The sequence below is a fragment of the Bombus bifarius genome, unplaced genomic scaffold, assembly GCF_011952205.1.
Source record: "Bombus bifarius isolate JDL3187 unplaced genomic scaffold, Bbif_JDL3187 scf7180000010078, whole genome shotgun sequence".
Classification (NCBI taxonomy): Eukaryota; Metazoa; Arthropoda; class Insecta; order Hymenoptera; family Apidae; genus Bombus; species Bombus bifarius.
Window position 1 is genome coordinate 44,052 of NW_022885502.1, and position 15,839 is coordinate 59,890.

At 32.9% G+C, this 15,839-nt stretch overlaps 1 protein-coding gene and 1 long non-coding RNA gene across 2 annotated transcripts; one reads left to right on the forward strand and one right to left on the reverse strand.

Moving 5' to 3' along the window:
* Positions 1 to 1,558: 1,558 nt before the first annotated feature.
* LOC117216045 (survival motor neuron protein-like) lies at positions 1,559 to 2,628 on the forward strand (the record flags this gene model as incomplete). Its single annotated transcript, XM_033462578.1, has 4 exons — positions 1,559 to 1,601; positions 1,989 to 2,286; positions 2,407 to 2,486; positions 2,555 to 2,628. Coding segments are annotated over 4 exons (480 nt in total), but the record flags the coding sequence as incomplete, so codon positions are not given.
* A 1,995-nt stretch (positions 2,629 to 4,623) lies between these two features.
* Positions 4,624 to 7,671, reverse strand: LOC117216042. Its single transcript, XR_004489286.1, has 2 exons — positions 7,632 to 7,671; positions 4,624 to 4,847 (listed from the first exon to the last, which is right to left on the reverse strand). It is a non-coding gene; the product is annotated as an uncharacterized LOC117216042 (long non-coding RNA).
* Between the last annotated feature and the right edge of the window lie 8,168 nt (positions 7,672 to 15,839).

A 15,839-nucleotide genomic window follows, 5' to 3' on the forward strand; every position in this document is an offset into this window, starting at 1 on the left:
CATCTTCGACGTCTCTAAAACTCAGTGTCGAACCAACACATGCCCTTCGACAATATTCATCACGGTCCTGATACACCCTTCGCGTACCTCTCTTGTATCCTCTTGCGTTTTTTTTGTCATCTTCATACTCACTTTCGTCGTCGCTTTCTTCTTCCGACGATATGTCATTACCATCCATGGCCGCTTGTAGCCGTGCGCGTAATTCTACTTTTCTTCCCGTCGTTTTTAAACCCAAACTAGCGAGGCGCTCCTTCAACTCCTTCGTATTCATTTTCTCAAAATTTTCATCTTCGTTACAATCACGCTCAGCTCTCTGTACATTTCCTAAATCTCGTTGACCGGTTAGCTCTTCACCGCCCGTCGATCCCTTAGGATACGATTGTCCAGCCCTACACGCCCGATTCAGCCTTGCAATCAGCACTGACCTCGCACCAGATATAGGGAGGTTCATTCGCGCGAGCTTACTCCTCAGCTCCTCCAGCGTCGAACCCTCTTCACCCGACAATCGTTCGTCCCCAACGTTTGCCATTTTTCACACTACACAAACTTAAACAGTCAACGATATCGTCTTTTATCGCACCGCGTACCGGTAAATTCACAACTAGCTCGAATAGCTCTGTTAAACCGTTTCGTTTTCTGTCTTGTCCAATCCCGGACGAGCCCCCAAAAATGTAATATCGTGATATAATATATTTACAAGGAATGGATGATACAGATGTTAATCGGACAGAAAAAGACGATTGTTGTTCAACCTGAATTATTCACACCAAACGTACAGAAAACAGCACAACCAAATAATTAGATAACGACTCGACTTTCACAAAATGCAATCAACACTCTCTCGGCAACGCCACTCGCAAACTCTGTTTGTTGATTCCTTTTTTCCCGTCCCTTGGCAACCGCTCGTGGCCAAGATCACGTAGGTCTCCTCTTTCCAAAACAACGCGATCAAAAACAAACGCCTCGGCTCTCGCGACATTCCACGCGGTTCACCCGCCAACTCCCAGGCCTCTCACTCACGATACTACATATATACATTAACTATTTTTATATGTGTGTACAGAACTGATGGCGAACTCATCAACCGTTTTCTGAACGACGGATGGAAGAACATGAATAGCAATCCACACAGTGGAACTGTAAAGTATTTGTACGCCACTCACGAAACCAAACACTGATGCTATCCACCTGTAAACGAACAACATTTATAACTATGCATATAATTTTCACTTATGTTCACCACTATATATATATACACGCATGTTGTAAAGTAGGCGATATTTATGTTGAAGTGGTTACCACTTCTAAGAAAACTCTATATCTGGTCTTTTTTAGTTTTCTCAAGCACTGAAGCCATCGACAGCGTGTAGACAAAAGACTGCGACGAAGTCAGGCCATAAACAGTAGACAGGCGACGTTGGCTTCGGGGTTTTTCAGTTATTAGGTAACACAGCTAGCGTGCGGATCTGGACCAGCTCAAATTGTATTTTTACTTATTACACTTCTATTTAAATATATTTTCTACCTTACAATTTATCCACGTGTTTTCTCTGTTTACACACCGAATAACCTCAACAGCACGTGTGTTGTAAAATTTGTAGGTAATACCTTTAGCATGATGGTTATGTCAATTAAGAAATGTACTAAAAATACATATATATATGAAGTAAAGGCTTTCGCATAGTCTATCACAGTGTCATTCAGCAGGTCCTTAACTGGGCAGGAGTACCTGTCAATGTCTATGGGGAGACCCGTGGGATATAGGGTCATGAACCATAAACATGCATGTTACTTATTGTTCATTATTAGCTGCTTGGAATATAATTCTCCTCATTAGACGAGTGATTATTACTACATATATCAAGGCAAACATTTATACATATACATTTATGCACGGGAAATTCTAATACATTGCCTGTAAGGACAGTAACTGAATGGCACTCAGTCATTCTATTAAATGACAAAAATTTCTTTTACTCTGTGTTTAGGCTATGGTAATACAGAGAAAGTCGAGTTGAGTTCTCTTTTAGAATCAGAAGGTTTGCAAAGTCAAATAGCACAACAAAAGAAAGCTTTGGAAGAGAAATTCAATGAAGAGAACGATGAGACTTGTGAGACTAATTTTTCTACAAATGTAAATTCGAAAAAATATAATGTAGAAAAAATGGATTGTGACTCTGAAGAAGCAAATGCGTATAAACATCACTTCATACCGGGACCATCTTTCAATTCGATGACTGATATAATGCCACCTGCACCTCCTTTACCACCACAATTAATGGCCAAGTAAGTACAATTTAAAAATTCTAATGGAATGCTGAATACTTCTAATATTAATAAGTAATTTGGAATAAGTTTAACATTTTATTTGGAAAAAAAATACGAAATTTTAATAAAATGTACTAGATTACCAGATAATGATACAGACGCACTTTCAAGTATGTTGATGTCATGGTATATTAGTGGTTACATGGTATATTACACAGGTAATTATTTCATATAAGTATTTTATTGTATATTAAATTTTCAATGGACTATGTTATTTCTTTTGTAGGTTATTATCATGGTTTGAAACAAGCAAGAAACAATCAAGAGAACAGGAAGAACTGTTGATTATATCAATTTTTTCAATAACAATATAACAATAATATAAGATATAATAAAATATAAAACTCATTGTATTTATTTACTTCAATTATTTGAAATAAAGAACAGCTTTATTTTCATATAAGACTTTAAGACTTTTTTAAAAATAATTACTAAGATAAGAAAACATAAAAAACATATTTTTGATAAAATACACTCACATATATATGTCGGGTTATCATTAGGATTTAAGGCGCGTAATGATCCTTCGTTTGAATTAGCCATTGTTTTACGAAACGGGGGAATATATTTACGCGAATAAACAAGATTTTACAGAATATTATGAATAATGAGTTTAATAAATAATAAGATTAACAAACGATAAGTTTAACTAATAATTAGATTAAAGATTAATAAGTTTAACGAACAATAAGAGGAACGAATAATATGTCTTACGAATAATGAATTTAATTAACGCTATTAACAATGTTCCGGGGTTCAAACGAATCCACGGTCAACGGGATAACTCTCTACTATGTGTAGAATAATTTTAAACACAAAATACAATTGCTGAGACACTCGGTAAATTGCTTGATGTATCACTTTCCAAGGCGATCACACGAATGAATATCTGATGAAAATCTTTTTCGCTATACGACTGCATTTGTTTGTTATATGCTCGCTGGAAACATCGAGAAGGTTCCAATCGTTGTTGCTAGGCAATTTCTGTCAAAAGTTTGTTGTATACTCTTTGGAAACATCGAGAAAGATTCAAACGCCGTTACTAGGCAGTTTCTCTTTGCTTCCCTGTTCCTTCTTTCCTCCTTTTTCCCTTTTTACATCGCGTTATGACCCGTTAAATAATATTGACTGCCGTGGACGCTGGCTGAGAAGTGCACTTTATAACTAGCTTTAAAATCACTGACGTCGATGAGGACAAAGGTAAGTTAGAGGGTCATTTATCTGAGCTGGTGTTATTCGACCTGAACTCTGCAGCTTTTCAGAGCTTCTTTCGTTTTTCTTTTAAGAGCAGAGATGTTAACTGGTCTTTTGTTACGTGTAAGAAGTATGTACTAAAGCTTATTTAGCACCAATTGGTTGCTCAAAGTCGAGATATACATACCTATATTATATTAATACGTTACAGAAGATTAGGCGTTAGTTAGCTTATGAGAATTTATAGTGTGTCACAGATCACAAAAGCAGAATGACTACTTTTTCATAAACGATATATGTATATGAATTGAAAGTTTAACTATTACGCCACATACTTCTCTCGATAAACGTCGTCGAGTGCATATTGTTAAGGAATATTAGCCATTTGAATTCAATAGTTTCGAAGATACTAATGCTTCCGTGAAGTTTTTGCAGGCTGTTAATGTTTTATTGAGATACTACAAATTTTGAATAACTTCGATTAGAAATAAAAATCACATTACATTGACGCGTAGAATGTAACGTAACGTAGATAATGTAAATATAAATTATATTACAAGGAAATAATACGGGTAAGTAATGTGAAACATTCTGGTTAAAATTGCATCCTTTGAAGGCTAGGACACACAGTACTTACGAAGTAGATTAAGTACCAAATGGGGTACTTAAGAAAATTCATGTTGTCATTGTTTAATAAACATCTTTAGCTAATAGCCTTCTGCAAAAGCTGGTTTAAGTTATGCTAACTTATTCCTTATTAATTGCAATTATATTGTTCGTATCTCCTAGAGGATTAACAATCCATTTTTATAATGGATAATAAAAGTAAATTTCTATTAGGTTGTCCCAAGTTTCTTTCGTTTTATAAAGAAATGACAGATGCACAACATATTTTGTTTTATGTTATTCTATATTATTTTACATTAAATTGGAAAAAGGTGGACCACACGTAATTCAATAAAATAATATAAAACGAAAAATGTTGTACATCTATTACTTTCTTATAAAACGAAAGAAACTTTTGGAACAACCTAATATTTCTCTACTACGACGCTTTTACAGTGCTAAAATATTTGATAAAAATGTTAAGAAATTCTAATATTGATTTAAGCGTATCGATTTATCTGCTCTTCATATTTAATCAAACAGAAATTGTTAATTATGATTTCCACTTAAAAGCGGATTGCATATTATGAGGATAAATTATCAAATTCATCTCTAATATACACATTAGAGAATCATTCATAGCCGCCATCCTGTTTACCGCTAACATTCCTGGTACTCAATAATTCATTAGGTGACTGCTTTAGCCGCACAGAATACACCTACAAATAATTAATCGCGATTAATATTCCATCGACTTTTGAAAATCCCTCATGTGATCTATTTCATGCGATGAGAATACGTATAAATTGAGATTGCGATCGACCATCCTCAGTCGGATAAATCGAGTGATTCAAATTATAACACAAAAAAAAGTTAAAACTAGTTACATTATCTTTTTCAATTTTTATGTATTATTTGGCGGAAGAAACTTTGGTAATTGGTAAGTAAAGTTCACCTCCTTAATGTTAATGATTTTAATATGTTATTAAGCTCAAAGTTCTAAGGAATTTTCTATATATATATATACATATACATAACTGTGTGCGTATATGTATAATATACGTATAACAACCAAAGTTCAGCTCTCAAGTGTACGCAAAACTTTTATGTTCATTTTACGCTATACCAGTATGTTTCATGAATTTGTTTGCTAACAGTATCGAAACAAATAACAAGCAGAGGACAAGCTATTCATGAATTGTTTTGCCAGCGTGTACGCTCCCAATATTTTCTATTTGAGAAAACATACTTGTTGCTATTGCAACTACAAATATCTTTACAGTCGACGCTTTTGCCGTGAATCATTGGCTAACATGTAAAATCGAGAAAAAACATGGTTTATTGTGATGGAAATGTGGAAAACCGCAAAACCGATATAGAAGGGAAAATAAAGGAAAGGAAGGTAGATAAGTAGAAGCTTGGGGCCAAGTTTAATTCACTGAAACCGAGCTGCTTGTATTATCACAAAACAAAATTGCCAGTACGTCATTTCCGTACTCTCGTCCTCGCGAAAATGGTTTCGCTTGTTAAGGAAAAACGCATTGAAACTTGATCCAGTTTCGAGAAAATGAAAAATTCGTTTCTTCTCTTTGCTTCCCTGTTCCTTCTTTCCTCCTTTTTCCCTTTTTACATCGCTTTGTTTTACATCGCAATTTACATTTATTTGTAAAGTTTGAATCTCCTCGATATTGAAGATGTTGAAGCTGCAAGTATGTATTTCATTTTAATCCATTCAGGACCGAGATTTAATTGTAAGACGATACCTAGGTGTCGGTACGATCTGAATGTTTAGTTAGAATGATTCTGTGTATTACTCTCTCCAGGGTATCCTTTTCATACTTTGATTTTAAATCGATGACAATCTTAAATAGTATGCCTCATATTTTTAAAATATAAAATTATATACTATGTTATTCTATAATGTATTATGTACAGTTATATATATATATATATATATATATATATATATATATATATATATATAATATATATTATATATATATATATATAATAATTCTATGTTGAAAAAAATATGAAACTAACATGATATATACATTACTACATAAGTTATATATAAAATATGTATATTATATCCTTGCCTACTGACTGATATGAATTTCTTTCGGTCTCGAATGCGTTAAAAGAGAGCGCAAAGAAGTCGAAATTACTTATTGTAATTAGTAAAACGACCTGAGAGGCAGACAGATACAAGAAAGAAGGAATATTATATTAGCGGCATTATCATGTTTTTGCTCTCTTTAAGTCTTTCATCGAGACAGACAATCTACAGGTATTAATCGACCAATTTCTCCAAGCTGATAACTTCGAATTGATGTTTATATATAAGAAGTGTTATGTGTTAATCTGTCTAAATGTTTAAAAGGTGTTATAAATTAAATGTTGTTAAACGATACGTAATTGCCTTTTGATCGTAAATTTTACTATCAAGGGGTCTTTTATGTATGCGTAATCATTGTGAATTATAACAATTTATGTGATCGATATTAAAGGTGTTTAAAAGCATGTATTTTTTTCTATATTATTATTCTCCTATATTATTATCCTATATTATTATAGCATTCCTATATTATTATAATATCCAATTACATGTTGATACACAAGATATGCAGATTATTATTTATAACGTTTTGGTTTTCTTAATTGAGTCATTCGTTTAGTACAAATGATAAGAAATTAGTAATAATTCACAAAAAAGGGATATTGCAGTAGAAATATTATAAAAAAACATTTTCTGTTTTAGTGTAGAGTTACTCCTTCTTACAGACAGTGTCGTACAAATCTGTACGTCTCTGAGAAAATGTAGGTATCTGAGCCCTTACTTCCTCAACAACTTTTACATCTGATAGAAAAAAGAAACATACGAAGTAATAAGTAATGCTTACTAATAAATTCAACAAATACAGAGGAAGATGGCTAAATCGATAAATTAACAAGACTAAAAATTAATTACATCATGGATCTGTCGCTTTTAATTTTAAGCTGTAAATTACCGATATCGGTGACTGCCATATTCTCTTGAGTTTCCAAATCGTAAAGAATCTTTCCCCAGGGATTGGTCAACTGTGTATGTCCCCATGCGACGTAACTTGCTTAAGGAACACGAGCCGGTGATATGCAGGCAACGTATAATTGATTATCATTCGCTCTGGAACGCTGAAGTAAAGACCAGTGCAATGGTCCAGTGGTCATATTGAATGCCGCTGGATATATCAGCATTTGGCAACCTAACCCAGAGAAGCAGGAAATATGAAGCCACCGAATACCAATTAACTTCGTAGTTGCACGGTTCACATTCCATCATTTCTGAATATGCGAGGACAGTCCTCTTATTGTGCTTTTAATTCTTTTATTTGTTTCATTTTCAGCAAATATACTGGTTTTTTAAATTAAGCTTACAGATTATATTAATTTTATATAGAATATATTTAAGAAAGATATTTAATTTTTTGCTAGTTAAGTATTGATCGATTAAGTTACTGTACCTTTGTTCCGATAAATGCGTGCCATTTCCTCGAATCTAATATCATAGCAAATGCCAATACCTATTTTGCAGCCCTTCACATCGAACGTCGTTAGGGAGTTACCAGGACTGAGTGAATCACTCTCTCGAAAAGTAATCTTATTAGGAATGTCGATGTCGAATAGATGTACCTAATAACATAAAAATGTAGTCGCTAATTCTATTGCTGCAACTTTTGTAATTTAATATCAAAGTTACCAACTCCTAAACTTTAATTACTTTTTATTTAATAACTGACAGCGTTTTTATCACTTTCTTTTATTTAAAAACCTTATCATTTAATAATGTTTAAAAAGGAGAAAAAATAAGTATTTTCGTATGTGAAAAATTTATATTACACATTACAACAAAAATGGGCGTTTCCCGTATCATAACGTATTTTATAAACCGTAAATTATTGAATTGGTTATAGTATACGTATGTACATATGTATATTCCTAAATTATTCCTAGATAGAGTCACTTTCTTCACCCCAATATTTTCAACTTCAAAGCCATAAAGGAATATATTACTTACCTTTCGGTGTCTTGCTATCAAAGTACCATCGGGACCCCAAATAGTACAGGTATTGTACAATTTATCGCCCTCTCTCAGGAATACTCTCGGCGTATTTTGGAAAGTACTCTGCATTGCAATATTTCAATTAATGAAAAATAACTGTCTTTTGTTCCAACCATAAATTAAATTGAAATGTTTGTCAGTTTTTTATTTTCTAAATTATCAAAATAACTAAGTTTTATATTTCGACTTAATTAAATATGCAATTTCTTAGCTAATAGTATATATAATAAATTGTTTCTACAGGTTCAAAATGAAAAATGAATATTTAGAAATATTTAATTACGACAATGCTATTTGTGTTAGCATCAGTGGCTTGTTACTCAACGACTTTGCTAGTACTTTTTGAAACATAAAGTTAGTTTTCAATTAACACTTATACTAGAGGCGGAATTATAAATGCAAAATAATTGATAATACTAATTTATAAGTACCTAATTATTAGTATCTTAAAAAATATATTTATACAAAAATCACGATAATCATGAAAATGGGGAAATCCTATATTCTCGAATCAATTCACAATTTATTTTGTATATTAATTAGATTCCGCGCTCATCAGTACGTACTCACTGGCGACATCGAGAAAATGTATCGGCAATTCCTCGTACGACCAGAGGATCGGAAATATCAAAGGATATTATGGCGCAGCGCGAGTGGAGAAACAGAAACATATGAGCTTAACACCGTAATACTCTTATCATAGAAATAGAAGCAGTCCTCAATTCCCGCCCGCTAACTTCTATCTCCACCGATCCAAATGATCTCCTAGCCCTCACTCCCGGACATTTCCTCATTGGCGATTCATTAATGTGCTTACGTGATCCAGATTTCAGGGACATTCCATCGAACCGACTCTCCAAATGGCAGCATATCCAACAGCTTAAACAACATTTTTGGAACCGCTGGCATAAGGAGTATTTGAACGAGCTAACCAACCGCAATAAATGGAGCAAGGGTGGACACAGCATCCAAAAGGGCACAATCGTCATCCTCAGAGAGGACAACGTTCCCTCCATGCATTGGCCTCTGGGCCGAGTTATCAAGGTTCATCCAGGCGCCGATGGTGTCATCCGGACAGCTACAGTTCAGACGGCAAAGAGCATTTTGGATCGGGGCGTCAAAAGGCTTGTCCCACTGCCAATTCAACCCGATCTCGAGAAACCCGAACAACTAGCCACCGAGACGAAATAAGATGGGAACTTCAACCACACCTCGCTAGTTTGATCGGTACCCTCTCAACGGGGGGAGAATGTTACGCCATGCGGCTTACCATAGGTCATATTCTTAACTATCGATCGCGGCACTATAATGTCGCAGACGGATCGTCGCGTCTGCCCGGCAAACAAACATTATAGTGGCAAGCGCATGGTTCATTAAGCAGGGCGACTTCCAGAAACGTCGACTCGTGGCCCGTATTTTACCTCGCGTAAAAGAATGTGGCGTGATCCGAACGTAGTGGGGGTCGCCTTCCAGAAAAAACGAAAAAAATCGAAAGGCGTTCAGAACTTTTCGAGAAGTCGAACCGTCAACACATGTGGTATGTCGCGCATTACTTATCAACCAAAACGCAGTTACATTTTTTTTGTTCCATTTATATCTTTCTAGTTAATAAGTTGTTGAAATAAACATTAATTTATTTGTGTTAATTCTGTGGAATTTCATTGAACTACCCTTATTATCATAATCGAAATAAGGGGATCGATCAGTTCGTGGCGTCGATTATTTAATCGTAACGGGAACTTACAACTCTCGTTGACGTGCTATCCCGCGATCGCGTCTCTCCGCGAACGGTCGAAACAAAATGATTCACTAAAAACTGTTCTGAATTCCTAAGAATTTATTTACCGCAAAACTGACAAAGTGTTTATTTAAAAAATGAGGTTGAAGGTAGTCCTTTTCTTTCATTTCATTCATTTTCATTTTCTTTCTTAAGTATGGCTAACACAATATCTAATCAATTAAAATTTTATATTTTCACGTGAAAAGTTTCTTTAGATAATTATTATCAACATGATGACTAACTCTTACGGATTAATATGTGTCTGTAGGGCAATCCGGTGGACTTGATCGGCTTTTTACTTCGAAAGTTGAGTAATCGGTGTCGCTTTCTTGCGCATCTTTGAACTGTATAAATGTTTTAAAATTGTTTGATCCAGAATGTACCACACCGGACAATCAAGAAGGCAGGTGCCTTGACTACAGAAAATGTAAACCTCTGCAAGAAATATGGCAGATACAGTACCGTACAGCCACCGATTTTTATAGACGATCAGTGTGCAGATACCAGGGCAATGTTACGATCGTTTGATGTCCGGACGATCCAAACAAAGAGAAGAGAGAAATTTTAAGAAAAACTGTGTATAAGTATAAGGCTTGGCGACCACCATACTGTGGTTTTAGCAACGTCTCTCATACCAGGGTGGTCGATGGTAAACCAGCTGAACTTGGTACGTTTTATGTCTTTCTTTCCGATTAATAATAAGCCATTTACTGCAAAGAATGAACTTTAAAGGCATTAAACAGCACATCAATGTACATTTCAATTAGACTAAATAATAATGCTATGATTTTATCGGTAGTAACTTTACTTATTAACTTGAATTATTTCTTTCTTCTACTCCATGTTAGGAAGAGTATCTTTTTGCTTGAAATAAAAAATTGATATAGGAGTAATAATATAGATAGAGATCAAAAACTGTTAGGGCAGAAATTACACGTTTGAACTTTATAGTTCAGTATTTATGTCTAAGCCGAAACTGGAACCTCTGAATAATTTAGATTTATTCTTGTCATTTTCTAAAATACTTATCTACAGTATACCATAAGGAATGATACCGTATCACACCTAATCAAGTGCCTTAAGAAACATCAACAGGATATCACAGTAATCCCTTATCGACTGATATGTAAGTAAAAGTTATGTGTCATTGTTATACACAGTTATGTGTTAGTGTTATACACAGTTATTTATCATTTTCTATTAATTCAGTTGTAGCCACTACAATATCTATGACACCGGTAGTAATTATAAGATCAATAATGATGTTCTATAAGAGGAAATGATGATTCCGAACAAAAACTTACAGGTAAGTCAATGTATATGTTATTTGCCATTTGAAAAGAAAGTTACTAACTTAGAATTTTTTGATAAATAATAATTGTGCAAAATATATTGGATTTCAGATTTGTCAAAAATTGAAATTTAAGAAGCATTGTAATAATATAACATTAATATTTTGATTTTTCAGGAGATATCATGCGGTGGATGGATAATATGTAAAAAATATTAAGCAGTATATGAATTTTCATATTGCGTAGAGATAACAAAATGAATTTTAAAAAATGTCGACATGGTAATAAGAAATAGCATCATGACAAAGAATATATAACCACAGTTTCATTTTTTATAAATAAAAATTTGTTGTTCCAGATTTTGAAATATAGTGAAACGTTTAACTAGTATCTTAATATCTTTAAATAATTATTATTTTAGAATCAATTGTAATTGTATCATACGTACTTTTGAATTCGTGCAAGAACATATGTAATTTTGAAGTAGTTATTATTAGGAAATTGCTAGACGCGAACAGTATGCGAAAAGTTAGTATGCAGTGTAATAATTATCAATCAAAACACAAGAATTAAATTCTTGAGGAAAAAATTTCCGGAATTTCTTATTTACATGATTATAAAGAAATCCATAATAAAAAGGAGCTGCTTTCTAATACTTCTCTTCCTTGTAATGCCTACGTTAATAATAACGAGGTTCGACTTTTTGTTTTTAGAGGGATACTGGAAAATTTGAAAGTACAGTACCATTGGGAAGAAAATCACGATATTGAAAACGATATTTGCAAGTAAATTTCCAAAAAATCTGTTTTCAAATTTTCGCTTTCTATTTCACATTAAAAGAAAGGGCTGCCTTCTTTCTCTGCAAGACAAAACAAACATTCTGAATCTCGTATCAATGAATGATGTCAATAAGTTATTTTTCTTTTCAGATTGAACAATATTCCAGATTTATTCATAATTTCATACTACGCGAAGAATAGACTTTCATAGGTATATAAAGGAAATATTAAGTATAGGAAAACTCTTTTTCGTTGTAGGTGACATATGCTTCACGGTTGAACACGTGTATTTTTGAACACATATAAATGAAAAAGTACTCTTGTGGAGAAAAAGAGTTGATACCTTCGATTGACATTAGATAATGTATATAAACTTATGAACAATCACTATCAGTTTGTATTTTAGGTGCACACGCAGATTTGTTGGAGTTCTTATAAAATGTACATCCTGTACGAACGTTTCATTCTTCCAAATTTTACGATACTATGTCTCATATAATAACTATATGGATTAAACGTAATATAAATGATCCGAAAATAGACTCGAACGACATTAATTGTCTTTCTATTTATACCAATATCGAAAATACAAGTAAAGCTGGAGCAATAGTATGCAAGAATGGACTATTTATTATTTTAAACCAAATCATAGCATATTCAGAATGCACAGTATTATCATGAAATGTAAATGAATCAGTTGTAAACGAACGATTTTACTGTAAAATCATTGCCTCCTTTTTTTCATCTGAAATATAGCAGCAATGAGTACATTCTTTTAATATATAATAAAACGAGATATCTTTATAAAGTTACATATGTCATCACTGGTAACTGTTATCTCGTATGACACCAAATATACCGTTAGTATGGAATGATATTTTTATGAAGATATACTTTAATGATAGATTTTATGAATGAAACGTTATATAAGAAAAATTATCTCTTGTTATTCTATGAAGTGTAGTAGCTAATGAAGATTAATTTTACGAAGTATTAGAGCAAAAGAGAATTAAAAAATTAAAAAGATCTAAATAAGATTGTTCGTGTGGCTTAATTATCTCAATTCTGGTACACCACTTGTTACATTCTAACTAATTAGCGCTAAACAATAACTTGCAAATATTAAAGATATTAACACCTAAAGGTTTTCAGGAAATTTTATAATATTTGATTATTGTATATCTAGTCATTGATTGATAAAATTTCTTGTATAAGCATAGATCGAGGTTGACGTCATACGCAGATTGCATTACAGGTATCGTTTTAATTTATTTTATGGCTAGAATCATTTGAATATTATACGAATAATTATTTCCATTCGAACGATTAATAAATCACGTACCTATAAAAGATATATTATGAAAAAGACGTGACGAAACAAAAAAATATTGGAAATTCCGTTGTCATTAGATCAATTATTTTTGCAATGATTTTTATTTCCATGTAATTACATATGAAATGGGTAATTCATTAACATCTCCTCGAATCGAATATAATTCGTTACACTTCACAACGATTCAAATAATGGACGGGAAATATATAATAAGTTTCCTGTCCTTGCGTTAAAATAGTACTGTACAAATCAGATGATACAGGAAATACCCAAAAAACCCAATTACATCCACATTGCATGACAGCACACTTGCAATGGATTTTTGTGATTTCAATGTCACAGACAATGACACAACTAATCAGAACACGTTCGAGGCTATAGACATTGAAATTACCGCGTGTTTAATACGTTTAAAGCATAAATCTAAATTTCACGCGATTATTTCTTTGTACATTGTGAAACTCTTAAATTATCTTAATCGAATAAATAATCCTAATGTAATAAAACATCTTGAAATAGACCTAGATATCTGAAACAGAAACTCGAAGGATAAGAAATCCTAAAAGGTACTAATCCTAAAATAACAAACTCCTAAATAATAAACAAGTGATAAAACCTGTTATAAATAATAAAGCTTACCTGGAATAATCAAATCCTAACTAATCGAAAATAAAATAAGGCAAGCAATTCTTAATCTTTCAAGTAATTTTTCCGAAAACACAGAAAGATAGAGAAATTAAAAAGACGCAGCACAAATTGCAGCACAATGAAAGTTTCAGAGCGATGAATACGATCGTATTAAACTAAATAATTTTCAAAAGTGAAATTACACTGAAACGTATATCGATGATATTTGTCATTTCTACGATCTGTTTCGCTTGATCGTGCTTCTTTTCTGATGTAAATTCAATTTATAATACGAACTAAGTTTCCTTTATTATTATTAGTCCTGCGTCTTTTTAATTCGTCACTTCTTTTATTTCAGAACAATGACGGGCTCCAAGATGCTGTTCGGATGTTTGGCGTTAATTGCTTTTCTGCATCCATTAGTTCACGTTTGTACTTCGAGTAGTACAGCTCAAGGTTTGTACTTCGAGTTGTCTTTTTCCATGCACTTCAAATTCCAATACGATCTGGTCACGTGGCCTTCGTACAATTTCGAAATTTTACCTGTTTGGTAATCGTCAATGAAAAAAGAAGTTATGCGTGACCTCAACACATTGAAACAATTTTTATGATTTTTTATTTGCCGGTTGGTCAGCAAGTTAATGGAAAAATTTCACTTAACTATTCGCGTTAATTTCTTCGGTTTAACTTTTGGGAAATGCTTCGTTAGCTTCGGGAATATTCCAACGATTCGTTTTACGTACAAAATAAGCATGATAAATATTACATCACGGTAATGAAAACTATTGGCGTGATACCTAAGAGAAAGATGCAGAGACATTCTTAGAATTTCTAATGACACCTTTATAGATTTCTCGTTTAATATCGCTACTACATTTGAATCACTTTTACCTAACGGTGTCACATAGTCTCGTTGGAAATTTGTCAAATTCCTTAAAATGATCACTGAAAATTTTCCTAAATTTCCAAGAATTTATTTATCACGAGGTAAAGAAAATGTGTATTAGAAAGATGAGATCGAAGGTTTACCATTTTTTCAATTATGGCGAACGCAATATGTAATCAATGAAAATTTTATATTTTCACGTTGAAAGTTTCTTCAGATAATTATTATCCAGATGATGACTAACTCTTACGAATTAATGCGTGTCTGTAGGATAATCCGGTAGACTTGATCCGCTTTTTATATCGAAAGTTGAGCAATCGGTGACGCGTTCTTATACACCGAACCGCGAAAAGCAAAATTTCATATGATCTCACCAATTTCGGATGTCAGTCAAATCAGTCAAATAATAAGTTCGCGTTAATATACACGTTCGATTTTTGAAAAGCTTGTTCAATTTAATAAGAGTCTTGGTAACAGGCTTATGTTTTTAGACCTAATTGGTTGTTTTCATTTACAAGTACCTCGTGTTAAAGTACTCATAAAATGACATTAAAATCAGAAAACTAATAACTGAAAGATTATCATTTTTCCTCTGTGGTAGTTTACATATAACATAATGCAACTAACATGTCACGATTAATGCAAAATAAATAAATTACTAATATAGACATTTTTTTAGTAATTTGTATAATCGTGAAACGAATTGGACTTTCTAAAGGCAAATATTAAAGGAAACATGGAATTGATGCCAAATCTATCACAAATATTATTTATACTACTTATTTGCGCAGTTTGAAGCGAATCAAATTGATGAAGGTTTCTTTGTTACATGTTAATTTACATTTTAAAAGGCATAACAGGCACGCTAATTAGTTTGCTTAAGATACTTTCGAGATACCAAGTTAGACGCGT